Source organism: Callospermophilus lateralis, chromosome 10 (genome assembly GCF_048772815.1).
Source record: "Callospermophilus lateralis isolate mCalLat2 chromosome 10, mCalLat2.hap1, whole genome shotgun sequence".
Classification (NCBI taxonomy): domain Eukaryota; kingdom Metazoa; phylum Chordata; class Mammalia; order Rodentia; family Sciuridae; genus Callospermophilus; species Callospermophilus lateralis.
In genome coordinates, this window is record NC_135314.1 from 5,517,782 (window position 1) to 5,544,613 (window position 26,832).

Consider the following 26,832-nt stretch of genomic DNA (forward strand, 5'->3'; position numbering starts at 1 on the left):
CCACCGAATGCAAGTGGTACCTGAGGGCCGCTGACAGACAGGAGCACATGGGGAAGGCAGGGCCTCTGGTCTGCCGTCTCCGTCCCTCACCCTGTGCACATCTTGACTCCTGGGGCCTGGGCCGCAGTCCCCATGGCCGTGGGGAGCAGTCCCCAGGCCCTCTCACATTCTTCTTCTACCCCCCAGTCATTAAGGTGGCGTGGAAGGGGGCACGAACCCCCACTGCCCACGGAGTGCACTGCCCTCCTCCTCGTCTCAGGGACTCCTCTGGCTGCCCAAGAACTGGAAGACATGACAAGCTGGGGGCAAGTGTGGTCATGCTGGCACAGGGTGTGTCGCCCCGTCCACCCTGTTTTAATCCAGCCTGATCCACACCGCCTTGGTCTGGGACTCCCCTTGTCTCTGCCCAGGGTACTAAAGCATGTGGCCTCCACACAGCACAGACACCATCCTCCTAGCAGGGTCCCAGAGGCTGCCTGTGCTCTTTTCTACTTTTTAATGTGCTCTAAACCGACTCTAAAACACTCGAATATTTAGCCACAGCCGCTTCCCAGTGAGAAAACAGGTGCCTCAAAGGCACTGCTGCAGACAGTCCATCAGTTATTGATAGGATATCAATGCTGTGATTGCTATGAATCTCCTCAGAAAGCAGGCTTTGTGTCTGCCAGTTGACTTCCATCACAGGCAGAACTGTCCGTCCTGCCACCCAGGCCAAACACAGTAACCATGTCTCAGTGTGTCCCTGTGTGTGCCAATAGCTTCAGGTTAGGACTCCATGACCCCGGCCACTAAGTACCCTTCCCTCTCCAGAAAGAGGACCAGGTTATTTTAGATTTTAGAATCCATTTCCAATTTCCCTTCTTCAGAATATGAATATGTTTACAGGTATACAAATGCAAACATATTTACATATACAGGGGTACTTGGATGCATACACATATAAGTCCACGTGCCCCTGGGGCAGAAGCACGGGCATGTAGACTGTGGGTTCTCACCACAGTGCTGAGCAACTCAGTGAGACCCTGTCTCCAAATAAAAAATAAAAAGGACTTGGGACAAAATTGCATTAATGATTTGGCAGGGGGAGGTGCCAGGGACACTCAGCCACTGAGCCACATCCCCAGAGACAGAGTCTCACTGAGTTGCTCAGCACCTCACATTTGCTGAGGCTGGCTTTGAACTTGTGATCCTCCTGCCTCAGCCTCCTGAGCTGCTGGCATTAATGATATACACACACACACACACACTCGGACACACACACACACACACAAAAAAATATATAGGCTAAAAGCATATATACTTATTAGATATTAGCTCTTTCCCCTTCTAGTTATGCTTATGTTTATGCATGTATATTGTGGGGGGTACACATATGTATATATTTGCATATCTACACATATTACTAGTAATAAACTGGATTGTCTGCTTACACAGGCCGGAAAGAAATCTCAGTCGAAAAAAAGCATAATTCATCTGTTTTTAATTCTCAAGTCAATATGATTGGCCAGAGAAGAGATGCCATTGCCCATCGAATACTCTCAGCCAGGCTTCACAAGATTAAAGAGCTAAAAAATGAATTAGCTGATATGCATCGGAAATTGGAAGCCATCATTATAGAAAATCATTTTTTGAAACAACTTCAGCTTAGGCACTTGAAAGCTATAGGAAAATATGAGAATTCACAAAACAATCTGCCTCAACTCACAATCAAACACCAGAATGAAGTAAGAAATTTAAGGCAATTACTTAGGAAATCCCAGGAGAAGGAAAGAGCTGTATCCAGGAAACTCAGAGAAACGGATGGTGAGTTATTAAAGACCAGAGATAACTTGCAGGCTCTACAGAAACTTTCCGAAGACAAAAATCTTGCAGAAAGGGAAGAATTGACTCAAAGATTATCTGCTCTTACGACAAAAATGGAGGCAAATGACAAAAAAATACAGGTCTGTATTTCAGAAGCCTAGAAATGTTAAGTCCTCACAATTAATACAGAGAGCACACATTGATCATGTTGGCCCCTGTTACAGAGCATCACCAACTGCTCAGCTTAGCATGCTGCAGATGGTGTCTGGTGGAGGCCAGGGAAAGGGAGAGGCTTAAAGAGAAACAGGAAAAGCTCCGATTGGAGAGGTCTGCTGCCCCATTGCAGGGAACGCGAGTTCACTCTGGAGCTAGACTGATATAACTGAAAACCAGGCTGGCCCCATGCAGGAGGAAGACTTGGCGAGTGTAGAAAGTCTGACCCGCCTTGTGCAAAACCTCCCTTTCAAATCAACCTTTGTGAACTGTTATTAAAAGTCTGCCCCACCAAAATCTGAATGCGGCACCCATTCAGCCCATTTTCTTGTCTTCTCCCTCATCAGTTTGGCCCATCATTACCAAATAGACATTTCTAGTTGTTTTTTTAAATAGGAACTTTTCCCAGAATTCTCCCTGGAACAGGAAAGAAAAAGGAATTAAAATAACTGATGAGTGAATTGACTTCTTCAACAGCCCTAAGTTGTCAGAAGCCTGGGTACATTAGAAGGAAAGAGTTGGGAGAGGGCCCTGATCATGTAGAGAAGTGTCCTGCCATGTTACATTGAAGGAAGTTTGGGTTTCTATGGACATAAGTGGAATTCATATACTGTTTAATTCTTTGATATTTGATGGCAAGAGACAAACATTTTCCATGATCTTGAAGTAAGTAAATATCAAATTCATTCCATCCATGTTTTTTTTAATCTCAGTTATTTCTTCCTTTTTAAAATTCTCTACTTCCAAAGAGAATTGTCTCAATAAAATTGATGTACGAGGTATAATAACTAGTGAGAAATCTCTGTTTCACTATTGTATACCAAAGTCATATATTTTGCCTTTTGGCTAATATTAGATCCATCTTAGCATATGTCTTTCATGTAAAAGTAAATGTATTTTTATCTTATCTACATATTTTATATATAAACGTTTAAGTAGTTTATTTTTATACCTATAGACAAAAGCAAAGCAAACTTCAGAATCAGCTACTTCTTGGCTATCAGAAGCACATGATAATGTGGGAAATTTTGGTTTGGTCACAGGGCATTTAGTGGAGGAGAAATTTCTGTGAATCAAAACATGTAGATATTTTTTAACTATCAGTATTTTAGAGAGTGGGATTTTTAGTGTGATTTCATCTTTTGAGCTTTCTGTTTTCCACTCTTCTTTAATGGAAAAGTATCATTGTCATAATGGGAGGACCCCATTTCATGTAAAAAAGAAAAAGCCCTTCGGCCAAGCCTTCTATCAAAAGTTCAGAACAGTTCTCTAGTAAAACAGTGGCAGGAAGCCCGTGAATCCACGTGTAGATGGTGACCAGGTGACCTTGCTGTTATCCATCTGTGTGGACACACGGTGAGTCCCCCTTACACCTTGTAGCATCTGGTTTCTGCGAATGGCTGAGACCCACAGTCTGTGCTGAGCTGATCCCCCTGTCAGAAAGGTAGAGAGGCTCTGAGAGAGGACCCCATGCAGAGAGGCAGAGTAGTTCAGTTAGGCAGCACAGCTTAGGTTTATATCTAAAGTATGACATGATATTTATTGATTTTTCAGGATATGTCCAAATTTTTGCCAAATTCCAGAATGATTAAAAAAAAAAAAAAAAAAGAACCACTGGGACATTGAACTCAAAGCATGATATTTATTTCTCTAGAAATGAGATCTGAGAATTTGGAGGAGGGCCGGGGTGTTAATTGGTTTTAATCTGTGCCTGCTAAACAAGCCATTTGCTAAATTGTATTAAAAATTTGCAACTTCTCATAAATGTACTTAGTTCCATTGTAATTGAAGTTTTTCATAATGCCAAATTGGTTACAGAATAGTTGAAATATATACTGCTTTCAGAGCTTGGAAAAACAGCTGAGGTTGAACAATCGAACCTTCAATCGGCAGCTGGCTATCGAAAATCGGAAGACTTTAGCAGCTTTTGCAGCCACAAAGACTCTGCAGATGGAAGTCAAACGCCTGCAGCAAAAACTCAAGGTATGTCTTTCAAAACAACACATTAGAACACTGTGAAATTCTGTGTCCCAAAATATCAGAGCCATTTGTATTTATTATGCCTTCAGATTGTTTAATATCATGTGTTTCCTAAGATCTTTCTTTCTTTCCTTTTTTTTTTTTTTTTTTTTTTTTTTTGGTACCAGGGATTGAGCCATATCTCCAACTACTTTTTTATATTTTATTTAGAGACAGGGCCTCCCTAAGTTGCTGAGTCTGGCTTTGAACTCACAATCATATTCATGAAGTATTACAGGTGTGCGCCATTGCGCTCAGCCTTAAGATCTTGGTCAGACAGATCTACAGCTGTTAGAATGAGCTTACATCCTGGTGAATATGTACTGCAATTAGAAAAATTAAAGCCCTGTTCCATTCACTCATAAGACTAATTGTTATCATTTTCATTTCATCACATTAAGTAATATTATTGCATTTTGTTAACATTTTAATGTAGTTCAAAATAAGTCTTTAAATTAAAAAAAATAACTTATAATATCATAGTATTAAGGGTTCATGTTAATGATCCATAAATTTATTTAAGGTCTCACTTGCAAAGACCTTTGCAAAACTATCTTTTGAAGTCTGCACAATGCTTTAAAAATAAGATTTAAAAAAAAAAAAATTCCTGTGGGGCCTCACACCTGCTAGTCAAGTGCTCTACCACAAAACTACATCTGCAGCTAGCCTCAAGAATTTTTAAAATATTTCTTTTTACAGTTTGCTATCTCTCTGCCTTCAAGATTTCTAAAATGTCCAATGATTTGGAAAAGCTAGAGAAGACAAGGAAGAAATACCTATTTTGAACCTCCACTAATAAAAGTTAAGCTTCACTCTTTGGGACAAGGATGTTTGGCCTTTATAGGCAAGTAGGGAATTTTGACTTCCTGGGAGCCTTAGGTGGGAACACCCAGAGACAGGGAAGGAAGAGGGCTTGTAGACATAAATTCTCCTTTGTAAACTAGAGAAGAGTTTTTCTGCTCTTTTTTTTTTTCCTCTCTGTAGTTTCAGGAAACTTAAGAAAGAATGTGCCAGAAAATGGACATGGCTGAAACAACCAGCTCAGAAGTCTGGCAGAGAGGCTTCAGGACACACTGGTCAAGGCAAACATACATATGGAGACATAATCAGGGGATTTTTAAATAAATTGCGTGCTTCCTTATACAGCTATATGAATATAAATAATATGCACTAAAAACCCTTTCTGACAGGAGAAATTCTTAGTACTTACTGAGATGCTTAGTGAAAAGAAAACCACAAAATTCTATATAATAAGATCCAAATTAATATTTAAAAAGGAAAGTAAATGTATCCTGCATAATGTATTTCAATGCATCTGTGAAAAGGAAGAGGTTTGGGAATGTAGCTCAGTGGTAAGCACTTGCCTAGAATGCCCAAGGTCCTAGGTTTGATCCCCAGCACTGCCAAAAAAAAAAAAAGAATCCTTATGTACTGTTATGAAGTGATCTCCAGGGTATATGGGTAAGTAAAAAAAAGAGGAAAGTTGCAGCGTGCTACCATTATGGTTTGGATGTGAGGTGTCCCCAAAAAACTCACGTGTGAGACAATGCAAGATGATTTAGAGGAGAAATTATTGGGTTATGAGACTCTTAACCTAATCAGTTAATTAATCCCATTATGGGATTAACTGTTGGTAACAGAAAGTAGGCAAGGTGTGGCGGGAGGAGGTGGGTCAGTAGGGGCATGCATGCCTTTGGGGCATATATTTTTTATCTGGCAAGGGATCTCTCTGCTTTCTGATGGCCATGTTCTGAGCTGCTTCCCTCCACCACACCCTTCTGCCATGATGTTCTGCCTCACCTCAGGCCCAGATCAATGGAGCTGGTTATCTATGAACTGAGACCTCTGAAACTATGAGCCCCCAAATAAACATTTCCTCCTTTAAAATTGTTCTTGGTCTGTTAGTCACAGCCATGACAAATTGACTAAAACAGAAATTGGTACCAGAAGCTTTTGGAGCTTTATGGAATTTGCTTAGTCATTCAACTGGAAATGCTTTAGATTGTTGTAAATTGAGCTTAATAGCAGATTCTGGTGGGAGCTCAGAAGACCAGAATGTCAATAAGACTACAGACAGTGAAGCCAGGGCTCCAGAAGGTTCAGACAAGGAGGACTTTATTGGAAATTGGACTAGAGGCCATTCATGTTATGTTCTGGCTGAGATGTTGTCTGCATTTTTCCCATATCCTGAGACTTTCTGTGAGGCTGATTTTGAAGTAATGGACTTCTTAATCTGGAAGGAGAAATTTCTAGGCAGCATAGCATGATGTTGGTGGCTTTTAACCAAGTTTATTGTGTTATTCAGGAGTAGAAAGACTTGAAAAACTTGGACTTCAAAGGTGGGAGTAAAACTGGGGCTAAGGAAATTGAATTATTAAAGACATTATTGCCACTAAAGAAATTCTAAAGACTTTGCCCAGAGGCAATAAGAAAGATGGCTTGAGACTATCTCAGGAGCTGGCAAGACCACACCCATCTCAAACTCAAGGGAGTAAAGGTGAACATTTTCTTGAAAAGAGACCAGTAGGGTACCCTTCTCACACAAGGGGACCTATGAAGGTTTTTCAACATGCTCAGCTACCCAGGTACTCAGAGGCTACTGCTGGAGATGGCAGCAGACCTTGACGTAAACCATGTGGTACTAGTTCTGCAGGAATGAAGGGTGCTGGGGGCTTCCACCATGATTTCAAAGGAAGTCCTGGGAAGTCAGGCAAAGTGCAGCAGGGTCAGAGTCCCTTCAGGTGAGTCCCCCCACTGAGAGGGCAGTCCATGGAGATGTGAAGAGGAAGCTGAAGTTGCAATGGAGACCCCAAAATTAAGAAATGCCAGTAATGTAGGACATCATCCTAGGAAAGCTACAGCAATTGGGCAGAGACAAGCCAACATAGAGGCCAAGTGGGCTGCAACCAACAAGGCCACGGGGACAGATCTATAGGAGCCCTTTGGACAGAACACCATGATGCCATGAGCTCCAGATGCCAGTGAGCTGCAGGACTTGTCTGCCCAGCTGGGTTTTGCTCTGTTTTGGTCTCAGCATCCTTCTTTCTATGCCCCCATTTTTCTGAATGGAAATGTTCACTCTGTATCTTCATAACTGGATACTTGTAAATTGTTTTTGATTTTCACAGAACTCACAGCTGAGTTTGCCCTTAGTCCCGAGGAAACTCTGGACTTGAATTTTGGGGCAATCTTGGAACTGTTTGGGGATCTTGGAATGGACTAAACGTATTTTGCATTGTAAGAAGGTCACGAGCTTTTGGAGGTAAAATGTGATGGCCTGGATTTGAGGTGTCCCCCAAAAGCTTTTATGTGAAACAACGCAAGGTTTAGAGGAGACATGATTGGGTTATGAGAGCCCAAACCCAATTCTGGTGCATTAATCCTCTGCTGGATTAACTGAGGGGTAATTGAAGGCGTGTTGGGTGTGACTGGAGGAGGTGGGCACTGGGGTGGAGACTTACTGATCATCACATAAGCCACTCCCTCCACCACACTCTTCTGCTACAATGTTCCCTCAAGTCCAAAGGAATAGAGCCTGCTGTCTGTGGACTAGGACCTCTAAAGACGCGGTCCCCAAATAAACTTTTCCTCCTCTAAAATTGTTCTTGTTGGGTTTTTTAGTCACAGAAGCAAAAAATGCTGACTAAAACAGCTACCACTTTAGAAAGGGGAGGCAATACAGATTTCCCATATATTTGCTTATATTTTAAGGAGAAAAAGAATGATAAGAATAGAAAAGGCAGAGAGGATGGGATAGAAGAAACAGTCATAGAATCTAGATTTCTTGAATATATTTTTGGCAAATTTGACTTTACAACCATACTAATATTTTGCAAAATTATAAAGCAGAACTAAATGTTAAAAAAAAAAAAAAAAAAAAAACTAAAAACCTATCCCCCGACTCCAAAGTAAGATGAAAAAATAAAATGAACTCAAATTTATACTCCTTTGATGGCATAATGTCATGGAGAAAAACAATTCCAAGTGATTTCATTTATTGTATGAATACTGTATCACATAAATACATGAATTGTATTATATTATAATCAAACATTGTATTATATATTGTATGTGATTTATTGCATGCAATTAAATACACTGAGATGCACTGTAAGGTCAAAAAAAAATCACTGTTTTTAGTAGTGATAGTGTTGATATTGGTATTTTGAGAATGTAGTATTAATCCCTATGGAGCATGATGAATTATGTTGGTATCATTGAGAACTAGGATTTGAGGATGTAAGAAAGAAAACACAAAAGCAAGAAAAGGTAAACTAAATTAACTAAGGTTAACTATTTTTGACCTTTCCTATACTGAACTCTTCCTCTCTCTCACCTGACAAAGTTCCAAAATTCTAATCAGAGCCAGATCCCATCCACAAGAACTTCCCATTTAGAACTCTGTATAGGCCCCGCCCTGGAAGTGCATCAATCTAGTCTGTCCAGACAAAACTCCTATGAACAGCCATGGCCCTTCCATCCTGCTTTGCACTGGTGAGAAGGGAAGCTGAGAGCCATCCCAACCAGCTTCGAACCCAGACACTCCATTGGCAGCTTGGCAAGTGACACAAGAGGAGGAAAGGTTTGCCAATCCCAGCTCTTGCTCTACGGGGTGTACAGCCCGAGACGAGACTCTGGCATAGACTTTGAACACCCACCACTGTCCATGCTTTCAGCTACCTCAGTGGAGACAACACTTTTTTAAATAATTTTTATTGTAGATGGACACAATACCTTTATTTTATTTTATCTTATTTATTTATTTATATGTGGTGCTGAGGATCGACTCCAGGGCCTCATGAATGCTAGGCAAGCGCTCTACCACTGAGCCACAACCCCAGCCCCACTTTCAATTTTCTTTAAAAAATTTTTGTTGGGGGCTGGGGATGTGGCTCAAGCGGTAATGTACTTACCTGGCATGCACAGGGCACTGGGTTCGATCCTCAGCATCACATAAAAATAAAATAAAGATGTGTCCACCGAAAACTGAAAAATAAATATTAATTTTTTTCTCTCTCTCTTCTATCCCTCTCTCTCTCTCTTTAAAAAAAGAAAATTTTTGTTGGGCTGGGGTTGTGGCTCAGCAGGGGAGCGCTTGCCTTACATGTGTGAGGCACTGGGTTCCATCCTCAGTACCATATGGACACAATACCTTTATTTGTGTCCATCTACAGCTAAAATATTTTTAATATTTTTTGTATTATTCTTGTATTTCTAATTGGTTCATGTATATGCATATTTATATATATATTTATATATATATACACACAGTTTTTTCTGTCTTCATCTTTTTTTGTTTTTTTATTATCCTTTTGTTATTTTACTTTGGTTTGTTTTTTGAGGGTCAGAGTGTTTATTTTTTGTTTTGTTTGTTTGTTTCTCTTACTACTCTTTTTCTCCTCTTTTCCCTCCAACTAGCAAATTCATTTCGCTCCTTCTCCTCCCCATTTCTCTTATTTGTTCTCCGTTTTTATGGCCTTCATTTGCTACCTCCCTTCTTCTTTCTTTCTCTCTTTTCATCTTTTGAATATTCAAAACTTTCTCTTGCTCTCCTACCCTATTTTCTTAATGAACTATATTTTTACCAGTTTTAGAAGTATTTAGTTCATATAATTTCTGCCCCCACCATTCATGCCACTGCAGGTATTAGTGCTGTGGCTGTCATAGTTGAAACCTGGTGTTAAACTTCAATGCCATTTATCTAGCTCTCAGTTGTTTGTTGCTGCTGGTGGTGTTAGTTGTTGACCCCAGGACTCCTATTTTTGTGGTTGTATTAGTCATGAATGTCAGAGTAGGCCCATGGTAGTTTTTTTGATGTTGTCTATTATTCACTGCTGTTGTTACTGTTCTCTCCACCATTTTCTGCAAGATGCTGGGAATCTGGTGGGGTACTGTGAGTTCACGGGGTAAATACGCTGAGCTACACCCCCAGCTCAACTAAGAAACAGCAGCCTTGCTCCACATGCAGTTCAATCCTGTCAAACTTCAGCAATAGTTTAATAGAAAGAATAGAGGAGAGAAAAAGCCCTTATCTGACGGCCAGTCCCAAAGAATAAATGGCTAGGGAGGGGCCTCAGGTCCCACTCATGGACACCTACTCGTACAGTAACAGCAGGGCAAAATAACAAAAGGGGGATGGGGATGTGGCTCAAGCGGTAGCGCGCTCGCCTGGCATGTGTGCGGCCCGGGTTCGATCCTCAATACAAAAAAAGATGTTGTGTCTGCTGAAAAAAAAACTAAAAAATAAATAAAATTCATTCTCTCTCTTTCTCTCTCTCTCTCTCAAAAATAAATAAATAAATAAATAAATAACACAAAAGACCAAGGACACCACACCTAGAAGGTTCCTCAATCTCACTCACTCCCACACCTTTTCAGAACACACACAGTTGTCAAGTCTAGATGAGCAATCATAGAAGGTGTACCGTAAAATCCCTGCTGTGTTCAGCAAAATACCCAGCCCTCTAGAAGGACCCTACTCCAGACCTATGGGGAAAGTGAGATCCTCAAGTTCTGATGCAATAGATACTATATCAAAGAACACTAATCATCACCAAAGAACCAGCAGGGAAACTACTACAAAACCCACCTGGAAATATATCCAACAATTTACCTGAGACTGATATCCCAGAGCGTTTCACCAAGAAAAGGCTGTGCCCTAAAAAGACCCTCACATTAAAGTGGAAGAGAAACAGAAGGGAAACCAGTGGAGGAGAGTAAGGGAACCAGAGGGAGAGAAAAGGGGAGGGGAAGGGGAGTTCGTAGGGAGTGAAATCCACCAAGTTATGAGCATGTACAAATACGTAATTATAATGTACTGTAGAAAAAAAATATAATGGGATGATAGGAAAAACGTGAAACAAAGTGGATATTGGATGATATTAAGGTTTACTATTGATTTTGGAGGGTGGAATGATACTGTGATTAGGTTTTAAAAGACATGCTCTTCTCTTCAATAGATGCTGAAATATTGACAGATTAAATTACAATACCTAGGATTTGCTTAAATAACTCAGGGCCAAGTCATGGGGTCAGGAAGAGTGGTGTGGCAGGCAAGAGGCCGTGGGTTGCTCACTACTGACACCAGGATAGGAGTTGGTGGAGCCACTGAACTGCTCTCTCTATATTTCATATTTGTGACATTCTCATAATAAAAAGTTTTCAGGGCTGGGGATACACCTCAGTTGGCAGAGTGCTTGCTTCATATGCACAAGGCCTGGGTTCAATCCCCAGCACCACACACACACAAAAAAAAAGTTTTCAAAAGGAAAAAAAAAAATAAGAAAATTATATTTGTGTACCTACAGAATGGGTAAAAATGGTTAGAACAAAAAGGCTGCGGGGCTGGGGCTGGGGTTGGTGGTGGAGCACCTGCCTAGTATGTGTGAGGCAGTGGGTTCAATTCTCAGCACTGCATAGACAAAAATAAAGGTCCAGGACTGGGGATGTGGCTCAAGCGGTAGCGCGCTTGCCTGGCATGCGCGGGGCGCTGGGTTCGATCCTCAGCACCACATACAAATAAAGATGTTGTGTCCGCCAAAAACTAAAAAAAAAATAAATATTAAAAAAAAATTCTCTCTCTCTTTAAAAAAAAAGTGAAAAATAAAGGTCCATTGACAACTAAAAAAATAAAAAATAAAAAAGGCTGCTTTTTGTCCCTTCCTGCCAAAGCTCTATGGAAATAACAGAAAATTTATTTTTAAAGTAGTAATTCATCCCAAAAAGGATACCATGATTGTACCAGAGCCACCAAAGAACTTCAAGATGATAAAAAGCAGGTGTTTTCAGATTGATGGAGACACCAGACAGACAATGACAACCTAAAATGCATGTAGCTAAAATCCTAAAGAGGTGACAACAGGACATGGAAAGAAACCCCAAACTCAGAATCCACAGAGTGAATGAGAGGACTAAGTGGAGCTCATGAAGGCTCTGGGGGGAAAGTCCACCGCCTGCCTGCCCCACCCTCTGCCATCAGCAGCCTTCCTGCAGTGGGGCGTCCTGAGAGCTACTGGCCTCGCAGCAGGCAGGTGAGGAGGACAAGAGTGAGAACGCGCAGGGGGTGACCTGCACAGCCGCCTCCACGGCCTGCATAGCCTGGAGCAGCATTCACCAGCGGCAGAGTGCTGAGGAGTGAGTACACTGCTCCACAAGAAATGGGGTACTGGCAAGAAACTTGGGTCCCAGCGAAGTCCTTCACGACTGGAGTCTGGAACCCAGGAGGAACTCAGTGAATGACTCACCTCACAGTGAGGCCTGTCAGTCAGCACCTTCCTTCCCATTCAGAAAGAAGCTAGAGAAGCACGTTGCCACACAGTCCAGCAGGACATAAGATAACCCAGGCCCACACTCTCACCTGTGTTCAGGCCAGCAGATCTCTAGAGGGACCAGCGCATGAAAGAAAGCATAGGAAAACAAGCAGGGCAGCGACCTGGAGTCCAGTTTAACACCCTAGGAGAGAACATGATAAAATATACGTAAAATACGATGTTCCGACAATGAACAATAGGAGATGAGTAAAACTTCAACTATGCCTGGATGCAAAAGTCAGCAGAAGAACTAGGAAACAAACAAACCTAACAATATTGAGAAAATCCCCCTAAAAAGAACCAGAGGTCAAAGAGATGAAAAATACCCAGAAGAAAATAAAAGCCAGGTTTGATAACACAAACCTATGAATTCCCAGTGACCCCTCTGAGGCAGAAGATCATAAATTCAGGGCCAGCCTGTGCAACTTGGTGGGGCCCTTTCTGAAAATATATAGGGCTGGGTGTAGCTCATTGAGGGAGTGCTTGCCTAGATGTGTGAGGCCCTGGGTTCAGACCCCAGAAGCACAAAGAAAAAAGCAACACACGCAGAGAATATGTTGCACAAAATAATTTTTAAAAAATTCATTCATACCTCACTTCTCATACTTCACTCATTAAACCCCTAGCCTGTCACCTGGGGTTTCTTCCTGCAGTCAGGATACACTCCCACCTCCCACCAATGCTATCCACTGGAAAACTAAGATTGTCCTGTAGGCCTCTCCAAGGTCATTGCTAGCAGTAATCCAAGTAGGGAGAAATAGAAACTTTACAGATGTTTTAGAATCTATTCCTGTTACAATGCTGCACTGAAATTACTCCAAACAGAAATGACACTGATTTTGGTCACAAATCTACAGTTTAGGACCGCTGGTCTCTGCCCCTCTCATCCTCAGCTCTGACGGTAGAAAGAGGCTGGAATTATCTGGAGTCTTACTCATCGCTGCAGTTGGTGCCAGCTGACAGCTGAGGGCTTAGCTGGGTTATTGGCCAGAATTCCCCCTTGGCCTGTCCAAGTGGTGTGAGCTTCCACTTAGGGATGGGGAGAGAGGGAGGGGGAGGGCCATGTTGCCCCTATGGCCTAGCCCCACCAGTCATGCAGCACCGTCTCCTCCTCGCTCCACGTGCCAGGCAGCCCAAAGCAGGAGACTCCACCTCCTGTGGAGTCACAGGTTCTGTTAGAGCATAGAGAACAGAAATATTATTATGACGATTTTAAGAAAATACAACCTGCCACATCAACATGAGCCATTATTGTTTGAGCTTGGGAGGGTCCCGTCCCAAAGATCGAAATATCTATCTCTGTACCTTAAAACTCATTTTCAAAGTCATCCTCTACCAAGTCTAGGCCCACTTTGGGAGTATGGACCAAAGTAAGAAGACAGATGTCAGCCTTACTCAGCTCCCAAATGAGGCACTGCAGCCCAGCTTACACGCTGACTACCACCTTACTCCTGGCCAAGGGATGGTGTCTACTGAAACACTGCTTCCTGTCCAATTTTTGTAAGCCATCTACACGAACCTTACCATGGTCCCACACCATGACCTAACTTCCCTTTTAAGTCCGACCTGATAGCCTTTGAACTTGTGAATAGTCTTTCCTATGGGCATTCCACAAGAATCCATGAGCATTCCTAACTGTGGGTTTTCTTTCTTATTCACTTAATTAATGAATTGAACAACATCCAAGTATTCTGGATTGCGTACCAAACCTGTTGTTTTAGATTTTTGGTCCAGCTCTGTAGTAGGTAGCTGACTTGAACCTCTGTTCCAGTCCTGAATGACTGTCCTTCATATAGCTTCCTAATGACCCCCACCATCCCTGTAGTGATTCCATCAGAAACAGCCCATGACCTGCTCCTTCCTGCTCTCTGCCCCTGAACCACATACTCCTCCTGAGTGCGAGACCAAACCAAGATATGCATGTGAATTTTCCAGATAATCAAAATTTGCCCCTCTAAATGTCAAGATCTTTGTCTTAACCAGCATGAGTGAAAAATCATTCTGAAAATCCTTGTACTGTATCCCTCCTCTTCAACATAATATCCAGAAGATCCTCGATCAGCTTTTCACCATGCGGAACTGTCGATATTTCCCATCTTTGAGCAAAATGTCACTACAATTAGAAGGAAGTAAAAGGGAGAAGACTGCAGCGTTTTTGCTTCTAGAAACTTAAATTTTAGAATAGATTAGTATTCTTATGTTTTATCCATGTATGCATATCTCATAATAAACTAATTTTAATATTAAAATAAGAGCCAAGAGGCTGGGGTTATGGCTCAGTGGTAGAGCGCTCACCTCACAATGCAAGGCCCTGGGTTCAATCCTCAGCATATAAATAAATAAAGTTATTGTGTCTAACTACAACTAAAAAAAATAAATATTTAAAAAATAAATACAAGGTATCTTTAAAATAAGAACCAAGTCTGTATTCTACAATTCATATGTACAGATGTATATAATGTTCTTTATTTTCTATAACTGAATTACTCTTCCCTATGAACCCCATTCCTACAAATTAGAGTGGGAATGGAGGTAGACAAATGGAGAAAAACTTAACTCAGTCTCCTCCAATTAAAATCCGTTTCCTTGCTGGTCGTGGTGATGCACGCCTGTAATCCCAGCAACTCAGGAGGCTGAGGCAGGAGGGTTGCGAGTACAAAGCCAGCCTCAGCAAAAATGAGGCACTAAGCACTCAGTGAGACCTGTCTGTAAATAAGATACAGAATGCCCGGCTCCATCCCTGTACTGATTCCATCAGTACACCAACCTGCCCTTGTATCAACGCAGCCGTCTGATGGAACTTTCTGGGGTGATGGGACTGTTCTATCACTGCAGCTCACTTGTGGTCACGAGTCACAAGCAGCTGAGCACCTGAAATAGGGGTCATGTGGCTGAGGGTTGAATCTTAGATTTTTTTTTTTTAATAATTTAATTTTTTTTTTTAAAGAGAGAGAGAGAATTTTTTAATATTTATTTTTCAGTTTTTCGGCGGACACAACATCTTTGTTTGTATGTGGTGCTGAGGATCGAACCCGGGCCGCACGCATCCCAGGCGAGCGCGCTACCGCTTGAGCCACATCCCCAGCCCTGAATCTTAGATTTTATCTCATTTTAATCAATTTAAATCACAATATGTGACCAGTGTGTACTAGAGTGGACAGTGCAGAGGAACAATAAACTTCAGGACACAAGACCAGGCACAGAAAGAAGACAGGGAAAGAAGTTCACTTGCAAGGTTCTTCAAAATTATGGTCCTCATTGCCATAATGCGCCACTTTGTCAAAAAGGAGTGCTTTTTGCTGTCCAGAATGGGATATATGGCCCATTTGTTTCTTCTAGGACCTATAAATTTTGTTCAGAGCAGACAAACCTCATTATTTTTTAGAAGAAATCAAAGTTAATAAAAGCAAATGGTTGGGGCTGAGGTTGTAGCTCAGTGGTAGAGCACTTGCCTAGCACATGTGCGACACTGGGTTCGATCCTCAGCACCCCATAAAAATAAAGGATTTGTGTCCACCTAAGACTAAAAATATCTTCTTACAAAAGCAGATGGGTCATAGAAAAAAATGGTATTGTGATTCTTTTTAGGAGAAGGATCGTGAGCTTGAAATTAAAAACATCTATACCAATCGAATACTTAAAAATTTACATGAATTAGACGATTACCCAAAAGGTATGCTTTATTAAACTTTTCTCAAAATATATTTTAACTATAGTTATATTTTTCTAATTTATATAATCAAATAATGGATTTGTGTATGTGTGTGTGTGTGTGTGCGCGCGCGCGCGCGTGCGCGCGCGCGCGCACGCGTGTGTTGCTGGGGATTGCACCGGAGGCCTTGTGTGTACTAGGCAAGTGCTCTATCACTGAGCCACATTCCAGTCCCCAAATAATGGACATGTTAAAAAGCATCTTATTAGTTACTGAAAACCATTTTATGATTTTGGAATAAAAAAACTGTGATATTGTTGAGCTACAAAAAAAAAAAAAAAAAAAGAAAGAAAATGCCTTCCTGTTTTCTCATTTTCAGCTCAGTATTTTATGTCTTAAGGTGGAAGAAAAGGATAACTTTTCAGCTTGAAGCAAAATCTGCCAAAACCCCAACTTTCTACATCTGTTAGTCAGTGTACGGTCTCTGACAATTAACTTTTATTGAGGTATACTCTACATCAATAAAATGCACCTGTTTTAGCTTCTCAGCTTAGTGCATTTGGGCAGATGCTCATACTCACGTAGCCACACTCTGATCAAGATCCCAACTCCCCAGGAAGCTTCCTCAGGCCCCTCTGCAGTCAGCAGTCCCCACTCCTGGCCCAAGCCACCTTCCATCTCCCTCTCACAATAGTTAGTGTGCCTGTTCTAGAATTTGACACCAGTAGAATCTCAGAGCACGTATGTTCTCCTCTGACTCTGCTTCTCCTGTTCAGCATAGCGTGTCTGAGATTCATCCATGTTGACGCTACTATCATGAGCTTGGACCTTTGTACGGCTGAGTAGTATTTTTCCTGGACGAAAGTACATACTCACCCTCCCACCACCATCTCCCAGCATAAGATTCTGCTCAAGGGAGGTTCAACAGGAACACGCACCTCTATTTTGGCAGAAAAAGTAACTACACATTTACTTTCAAAGGCAACACCTACGATTTCCTTGCCTCTCTTTGTTTGTTCTAGTTTATAATCCAGAATAACAGCCCCCAGAGAAGACGATGAACAGCCAGGGAGTGGAGATGAAAAAGCGTCTAGGTCTAGGTACTCCAGCACGGGCAGTGCACCTGCGCACAGGCCCTCCGGCAGGAGGCTGCAGGGGCTGGGCCACTCCAGTGCGCAGTGCCCATCTGCAGTTCTGAACCCCTCCCACCAGGGCCAGAATGCTCTCTTACCCCAGCACCGACCTCTTTTCACTCCACACCATGATGCCTGTGACCCCTGTCACCCAAAATAAGGCGAAATGGCAGGAAAAAGAAGAGGAAATTAGTAAATGTTATACTTCAATTGAATGTTTAGAAAATACCTAATATACTGTGATTTATTATTACATTGCATATTTCAATGGTATTTTATGTTTAAATCAATATTGCCTCCAAATGTAAAGTATGTGTCTTACCTATCCTATAGTTTCTTCAACAAAATCAGTTCAAGCAGACAGAAAGAGTGTGTCATTTACATGTATGAGTCACCAGGAAACCCAAAAATCAGAAGATGTTCCGTCTTTGACAACTAAGGTATAGCAAATTTGTATTACAGTGTCCTTTTTTTCTGTATTTTTTAATTTTTTCACTTGGGGATTAGAATTTTTAAGAGTTCTTTTTAGATACACACGACAGTAGAATGTATTTTGATATATTACACATACATGGAGCATAACTTCCCATTCTTGTGGTTGTACGTGATGTGGAGTTCCACTGGTCATGTATTCATATATGAACATAGAAGTTAGGATGGACTCATTCCACTGTCTTTCCTATTTTTCATCCCCTTCCCTTCCCTTAATTCCCCTTTGTCTAATCCAATGAACTTCTGTTCTTCCCCCGTAGAACTTATTGTGTATTAACATCCACACATCAGAGAGAACATTTGAACTTTGGATTTTGGTGGATTGGCTTATTTCACTTAGCATGATAGTCTCCAGATCCATGCATTTACCAGAAAAATGTCATTCTTTTTATGGCTGAGTAACATTCCATTGTGTATATATACCACGTTTTCTTTGTCCATTCATCTGTTGAAGGACACCTAGGTTGGTTCCATAGCCTAGCTATTGTAAACTGAGCTACTGTAAACATTGATGGGGCTGCATCACCATTGCTAATTTTAATTCCTTTAGATATATACCAAGGGGCTGGGATATAGCAGTTGGTAGAGTGCTTGCCTTACATGCACAAAGCCTTGGGTTCAATCCCCAGCACCACACACACACACACAAAGATATATACCAAGGATTGGTATAACTGGATCAAATGGTGGTTCCATTCTAAGTTTTCTGAGGAATGTCCATACGGCTTTCCAGAATGGTTGCACAAATTTGCAATCCCACCAGCAATATATGGGTGTACCTTTTACCCACATCCTCAGAAACATTTATTGTTACTTGTAATTTTGATTGTTGCCATTCTGACTGGAGTGAGATGAAATATCAGTGTAGTTTTAATTTACATTTCTCTAATTTCTAGAGATGTTGAACATTTTTTAATATATCTGTTCACCATTAGTATTTCTTCTGTTAAGTGACTGTTCAGTTCCTTATGGGTTAGGTTATTTGGTTTTTAGTGTTTTTTTGAGTTCTTTATATATCCTGGAGATTAATGCTCTAAATGGCAGGTGGCAAAGATTTTCTTTGATTCTGTAGGCTCTCTCTTTACACTCTTGATTCTTTCCTTTGCAGTGAAAAAGCTTTTTAGTTTGATACCATCCCATTTACTGATTTTTTTTAAGTTGTCAATGGACATTTATTTGTTTAGATATATACCAAGGGGCTGGGATATAGCTCAGTTGGTAGAGTGCTTGCCTTACATGCACAAGGCTGAGAATCGAACCTAGTACCTCACACATGCCAGGCAAGTGTACTACCACTGAGCCACAACCCCAGCACACTGATTGATTCTTGATTTTACTTCTTGCATTTTAGAAGTCTTGTTGAGGAAGTTGGTTCCTAAGTCGACATGATAGAGAGTTGGAACTACATTTTCTTCTAGGGGCTTAGGGTCTCTGGTCTAATGCCTGGGTCCTTGATCCACTTTGAGTTGAGTATTGTGCAGGATGAGGGAGATTGTGATGCCTCCCCTTTCACTTTTCTCTCTGAGGATTGCTTTGTCTATTCTGCCATTTTATTTTTCCAAATGAATTTTATGACTGCTTTTTCTATTTTTAATTTTTTTTTTGTAATTGTAGATGGATAGCATGCCCTTATTTTATTTGTTTGCTTTTTTTTTTTTTCTTTAATGTGGTGCTAAGGATCTAACCCAGTGCCTCACACATACAAGGTAAGTGCTCTGCCACTGAGCTACAGCCCCAGCCCTGCTTTTTCTATTTTTATGGAGAAATCATTGGAATTTTAATAGGAATTACATTAAATCTGTATAGGGATTTTGGTAGTTTGGCCATATATGTTATACATGGACACAATGTCTTTATTTTGTTTATTTATTTTTGTGTGGTGCTGAGGATTGAACCCAGTGCTTCCCATGTGTGAGGCAAGCTCTGCCACTGAGCCACAACCCCAGCCCCAGTATGGCCATTTTGACTACACTGATCCTACCTACCCAAGAACATGGAAGGTCTTTCCATCATCTATGGGAGGTCTTCTTCAACTTATTTCTTTAGTGTTCTGTAATTTCCATTGTAGAGGTCTTTCACCTCTTTTGTTAGATGGATTTCCAAGTATAATATTATTATTTTTTTTTAGTATAATATTATTTTGAGGCTATTGTGAATGGGGTAGTTTTTCTAACTTCTCTTTCAGCCAATTCATCATTGGTGTATAGGAATGCAATTGATTTATGGGTGTTGATTTTTTTATTCTGTTACTTTTACACTATTTTAATAAAATGTCTTAATAAAAAGCATAGGAAGCTACAAAACAGTCACTTGTTCTATTCAAAAGTACTTGTATTCTTTAGAATAAAATACAATTCAAACTCATCTAGACTCCCAAAACTGTATTTTTGTTGGTTTTTGAAATTGTAGGGTAAAATGGCAACAGGAAACATCAGTCATAAAGAAAAATCAATTGAAATAAACCATGAAATTGCTCACCATGTTAATAAACTACCAAAGCAAGAGGATTCTAAGAGGAAAAATGAAGGTAATTTTAACAACTTTAACAGGTCCTGCTTAGGGCGGTGGGTCTAGCTCAGTGGTAGAGTACTTGCTTGCCCAGCATATGTGAGGCCCTGGGTTTGATGATCCCAAGTACTAAAAATAAAAGTCTCCTTTATTCTTACTTGATTGTTTTTTGAACTGTAAATTACTACAGATGTGTATAGAGGCACACACACAACAAAAAGAGTTTACAGAATCAATCCAAGGAGCACCTTATACTCAGTACATTGGTTAAGTATAGAAGAGGGTTGAGAAAATATAGCTTGGTGGTAAAAGGTATGCCACGAGGCCTTGGGTTCAAGTCACAGCACCAAAAAAAAAAAAAGAAAAGAAAAGAAAGAAAAGAGAACATTGGCACTTCTTAGAACACCCCACTGGCCCTTCACAACCTAAACCCTTGCCCGCCCACCACAAAGGACCGGTACCTTGGGTCATTTCCTTGCAATCTCTCTCAGCTCCCTGTGCTGCGTGTGTCTGTTAATCCACTTGGGTTGCCAGAGAAAGTACCATCAACTGGTGGCTTGAACAACAGACATTTATTTCTCACAGTTCTCGAGGCTAAGAAGTCCAAACGGAAAGTTCTGACCACTTGGTTCCTGGCCTGCAGAGCCATCTTCTTACCACATCTCCATATGTTCTCTGCTCAGCGCCTGACTGGAGGAGGCCAGGAAGAGCGCCAAGGCCCTGGGCTGCTTCTTAGGTCATAATCCCAACACCAGGCCTGCCCCATCCTTAGTACTTTATTTAATCTTAATTATTCCTTAAAAGCCCCCTCAGGGATGGGGATACAGCTCAATGGAGGTGTGCTTGCCTAGTATGTATCACACCCCAGTCTTTGGGGAAGGGGTGGGCAGGGAGCTTCATGTCAGATATAGTCCTACTAGAGGTTGGGGCTGCAGCGTATGAAATTGGTAGATAAGGGGAAATATAATCTTCAACCCATAACAATATATCCTTCCAAACAGAAGTATTCAGCTTTGAACAACTGAGTCCCAATCTAGCTGATTAAAGGGCAATATTTCCAAGAAAAGATGAGCTGAACAGAGCCCCAGCTTCAGCTCCCCAGAATGAACAGGGGCTCCATAAGCAGGCGAGGGCATGAATTGTTCTTGGAGACAGAAAAGCCATCAGAGGAAGAGCCTCTGCCAGGACAGGTGAGGTGAAAGCCATGGGGCGATGTCCTCTAACCTGGACAGGTAAGGGCCAGAGGGGCGAGGGAATGGGCTGCTCAGAGGGTCCAGCCCTAAGATCACCAAAGCTTACCTCCAGCTTTCAGGAGGCGGCCAAAGGAGAATGCTTCTGTGGGTGCAAGGAGAGGCCGCAGGCTGCAGGGGACAGTGGCAAGTGCAGCACTCATCAGCCATGGAAGAGGCAGGCCAAGACCCTGACATACCTGGCACTGGGCCCTGGGGACAGCATGGAGCGGGGTCCTGGTCTATCTCTGCCTCTGGGTGCATGGCTGGGATCTCCATGATTTCCTGCAGGCTTCTGTCACCACCTTCTCTACTAGATCTTCTGTTTCTCAAACCAGGTCCCCCTCCTCCTCAGTGAACCCCATTGTGTGTTAAAGAGCACAGCCCAGCCTCCACAGCTCCTTGAGGATGGGTGGGTGGAAGGTAAACCCGTTCCTTTCATCAGGAAATGTCATTATTCCATGAGTATATTTGATTAATAATCACTTGGAAAGAACATTCCAGGCTGGAGATCATTTTCTTTTTGAATTTTGAGAACATTACTCCCTTGCTTTTGCTTTACATCACTGCTAACATGCTATCTGGCTGAAATTCTGCAAGGCTGGGCAAAAATAATTTCTGGGGAAAGAACAGTGAACTATTTGCAGAGACCACTCGGGGCTCCCTCAGAGTGGAGAGCCCTTGCTCAACACATCAGGCACTCCGCAGACCCTGCAAGGCTCACACCTTAGTTGTGGGGCTAAAGAAGGTTTAAATCACACAGTTTGTCAGTCCCTCTCTGCAGTGTGGTGGACACTGATCGTCATCTGCACTTTCACTGTGGTCATGCTCTACTAACGTCTTGCGTTTATTTTTTAAATTTATATGTGTAATTCATATTGTCCTAGAAAGTTTATTCATTCAATTGACAGATTCTATTTGGGCCTATAGTACGTGCCTGGCACTGGTCCAGCCACTGGGAAGAGAGCAGCGAACAAATGCGAAAGGCCCAGCCCCAGGCCAGCGGTGCAGGCCAGCGGTGCAGCCGGTGCTGAGTGCGCAGGGGGCCCTGGGTGCAACACCCAGCATCCAAAGGAGAAAAAGATAAACACACTGCCCTGCGGTGCTCTCACTGTGGCGTGGGAACCACTTTCCCTGTCAGCTCACATCAGCGCCTCATTCTTCACAGTAGCCCAGAATCCACAGACGCACGACAGGCTTGATTAACCACCACTCCTCTGACAAGTGTCTAAACCGTGTCGCAGTCAACATCTCTCTACCTACTATTGTGCATTTCTGTAGGCTTGGTCCTAGAAGTGGTCAGGCCTATGAGTATGTGCACTAGGAATGTCACTGGACACTGCCAAGTTGCTGTCCAGTGAAGCTCTACCAATGACACCCCCGCCAACTGGAAATCACATGTAACTGGATGTGTGAAAAGTGTTCTCCTTGTTTAAACTGGCACCGCTTCCAGCTAGTATTGTCAAACATCTGTTAGTAACTTGTCAGCAAATTTTGTCTATGAATATCATTTTAATTTTGGTTTCATGATTTCCATTTATTTGGGATCTCACAGGAAAGTAAGACTTTTCAAGGGGGTCAATAGAAGACACCACCTTTCTGTGTTGTAGGATCTGTTTTCTTCCCTCTGCCATGGTGCCAGTGTGCTTGTCAGGAAGGGTCAGTGCACCAACACACATCTTGAAAAAAGAATCCACTGATTTTAAAGAGCACTGCCTTGTCTGCTTTTCCAATACAGATTTACCAAAGGAAGAGGAACATTTGGAAATACAAGCGCCTCTGGAGAATACTGGAAGACAGAAAGAGAAAAAGGAAGATCAAGAAAAGAAAACCATTTTGCAAGAACAAGAATTACCAACAAAAAGAATCCCAGTAATTCATCCTGAAAGAGAAAGCAGTCCGAGAGGTGAGCCGGTGAAGGACAAGTTCGAAGACAGCGTGCGGACGCAGGACAGCGTGCAAGTCCTGCAAACGGCCGACCAGCCGCCCGAGAGGTGCAAGTGCGCCCCTCCCAGCTCCAAGCTGGCCTGCAGACAGCGGAAGCACTACTCCTTCACCGAGGCCACCGAAAACCTGCACCAGGGGCTGCCCGCGGTGGGTGGGCACGCGGACACGGGCAGCACGCGGTGCGGGCACAGCTCCAGCCGACACCAGGGCGGCACAGAGGACGGGAAGCTCGTGAGCAGGTACGAGCCCTCCTTCGGAAAGTCCTCCAGAGCGAAAGCCAAAGACACAAGCTTCAAAGAGAAGAAGAGCAACCTCATGGAAGAGCTCTTTGGGTCAGGCTGTGTCTTAAAAAATGACCAGATCAGTCCAGCTGCTGTGGACAGATCCGAGGAAGCTCTGAAAAACAAGGCGGCACACCACGTGCCTCCCGAGGGTCAGGCCTCAGCAGGCAACACTTTCAGAGATTCTAACCTGACTGTGGTCGATTCTATCCAGTCATCTTCACCTACAGAAGGAAAAAGAAAAGTGATTAAGTATAATCAGTCAATATCCTGATACATGCTTATTTCATATACTGCTGCTCATGTGCTTCTAATCTCACCATTTCTAACAGGAGAGGTTGTGTGTGTTAGTACTTAAATTGACCTTAGATAAGTAGGCTGTTGCTTTCTTGCTAATTTTTAAAATCCATTGTATATCATCCAATGGTAGGTAACATTTTAAATACAAATTTACATCTTTTTTTCTAACATTTTTTGAGGCCGGGTTTATTACATAGTATCCCATGGACTCCTGGCTGCTGCCCTCTGGTCATTGTGTGAGTACAGAAAGTTATAAGGAAACATTAGAATGCTACTTTTAATCTCTGAGGAATAAAATTGTGGTCAACTTTAAAATTTTTTTAGTGTTTTCTACGTTGGCTTTCATATGTTTTCTGTCATGAATAAAACTTTACAATCAAGAAAAAATGATTTTTTAAATAAAAACAGATTCATCACCTGAGGATGCATATCTACCTTCTGATAGAGAAGGTACTCGGACACTCTTGCTGTAAAAGAAAAAAAAAAGGGGGGGGCGGGGGGAAGAGGAAGCTAAAGATGCAGTTCAACCAAATCCACAGAAGAGGCCAGAAGTCAACGGGTCAGCCGCAGACAGGTGGGGGCGAGCCCCAAGCAGGGAGGGGAGGGAGGCTCTGCAGCCAGCGTCCACCAAAACCTGAGAACCTGAGCATCAGGCAGACATCCAGGGCCCACCTGGGCAGCCAAGTCGGGTCCCTTCCCCACCTAATCCTGACACTCCCTCCAGGGGGTCTGCAGTCTCAGCAAACTACAACCCGTGTGTATAAAGATGCTGAGATTTTGTGGCCAAAGTCATCCCTCATCTTCTGGGACAGCTTGAAACTGGATCACCCCAGGGTCTGTATACCTAGAACTGCAGGCTGGCACTACCCCATGGCAATAGAAATGCAAATCCTCTCTGGAGGAACCTAGGCCTTAGGAAATCCTAGAGCTCTGGGGCTTGCCAGGTGGGCACTAGCGTGGTGGGTGAGAGAGGAAGAAATGGATCCCAAGCTCACCACATGCAAAAATCAATTCCAGGTGGATTAAAGGCTCAACTCTAACCAGGTGTGGTAGCACACACCTGTAATCCCAGCGACCTGGAAGGCTGAGGCAGGAGGAACATGAGTTCAAAGCCAGCCTCAGCAACTTATCAGACCCTGTCTCAAAATAGACTGGGGCTGGGGCTGGGGCTGTAGCTCAGTGGCAGAGTGTTGGCCTAGCACGTGTGAGGCACTGGGTTTGATCCTTAGCACCGCGCAAAAATAAAGGCATGTTGTCCATCTACAACTATAAAAAAAATGTTATTTTTTAGTTGTAGTTGGACACAATACCTTTATTTTATTCATTTATTTTTATGTGGTGCTGAGGATAGAACCCAGGGTCTTGAACATGCGAAGCGAGTACTCTACCGCTGAGCCCCACCCCAGCCCACACACACAAAAAAAATTAATAAAAAAAGTTGGGGTTGGGGATGTGGCTCAAGCGGTAGTGCGCTCGCCTGGCATGCGTGCGGCCCGGGTTCAATCCTCAGCACCACATACAAAGATGTTATGTCCGCCAAATAGTAAAAAATAAATATTAAAATTCTCTCTCTCCCTCTCCCTCTTTCTCACTCTCTCTCACTCTTTCTTTAAAAAAAAAAAAAAAGTTAATGGGGCTGGGGCTCAGCGGTAGAGTGCTCACCTACCACATACCGGACACTGGGTCCGATCCTCAGCACCACATAAAAATAAAATAAAAGCATTGTGTTGAACTACAACTAAAACAAACCAAAAAAGTTACAAAATAAAACATACAAAAAAAGGGCTGGAGGGGCTGTGGCTGTGGCTCAGTGGGAGAGCACTTTCCTGGTATGCGTGAGGCACTGGGTTCGATCCTGGCACCACATACAATAAACAAATAAAATAAAGATATTATGTCCATCTACAACTACAAAAAAAAGGGGCTGGGGATGTGGCTCAGTGATTAAACGCCCCTTTAAAAAAAAACAAAAAAACTCAACTCTGCGCAGTTTCCCCACTTAAAGTCACTCTTTTTTCTCTGTGCATAAGTATTTTATGGAGAGGTCATGAGACAATGCAAATACCTTGCTGGTACATTTCCATCCATACATTGTAGCATACCATCTGGCCATCCTTCCTTCTACATTCATTAATGGAAATCTTTAGCAGATCTTTATACTAACATGAACTTTTAGGTATTTTATTTTATGAATTATAATCCTTACTTATTTTGTTCTCAAGTTGTTCCAGACTAGGCCATTGGGAGCTTTTTCAAGTGGGTTCCCATGACCTTTCAACAGGCCCCCATCATTAACCAAGTAATCAAAGTTAACATCATTACCACTGTGAGATACATCAATGTACTGCATTAGCAAGGTGGTCTTCTTGTCAAAATGCCTAACCTGAATTCAATCGTGAATGCACATCAGACCAATTCAAATTGAGGTTTTTCTATAAAATAACTAGCCAGCAATCTTCAAAACTGCCAAAAATCTTGCAGGAAAAAGACTGAAAACCTATCCCAGGTTGGAAGAGATTCAGGAGACATAAGCAGCAAATGTAATGTGGATTCCTGGACTGGATCCTGGATCACAAAGACTTGTGGGGCAATGCACACAATTCAGTAAGACCTAGAGGTTAATTCTATTTTATCTCCTGATTTGATAGTGGTTTTATAGTTAAGGTGTTAAAACATTTGTGGAAACTAGATGAAGGCTATGCAAGAATTATTTGTGCTATTTTTGTAAACCTGAAATCATATTAAAATGAAAAGTTTGCTTTGAATGTAACTATGAAAATTCGAATAGTACTAATTTTACAAGACACATAGGGAAAAGATCACTTTATGATCTTTGGCTAGGTCAAGATCCTTAAGATACAAAAGTATGAATCACAAAGGAAAAGGATAGGTTATGAATGATATCTGTTCAACAGATGATCTATAAACAAAGAGAAAAGAGAAGAC

The 26,832-nt window shown here is 42.1% G+C and overlaps 1 protein-coding gene across 1 annotated transcript; it reads left to right on the top strand.

Annotated features, from left to right (window-relative positions):
• The first annotated feature begins 1,496 nt into the window (after positions 1-1,496).
• Positions 1,497-23,860, top strand: Lca5l (lebercilin LCA5 like). The gene is made up of 6 exons (XM_076868611.2): positions 1,497-1,943; positions 3,862-3,999; positions 15,933-16,017; positions 17,463-17,569; positions 20,031-20,148; positions 23,097-23,860. Exons 1-6 carry the CDS (start codon positions 1,497-1,499, stop codon positions 23,858-23,860), a joined length of 1,659 nt encoding a protein of 552 aa, XP_076724726.2.
• The last annotated feature ends 2,972 nt before the right edge of the window (positions 23,861-26,832 follow it).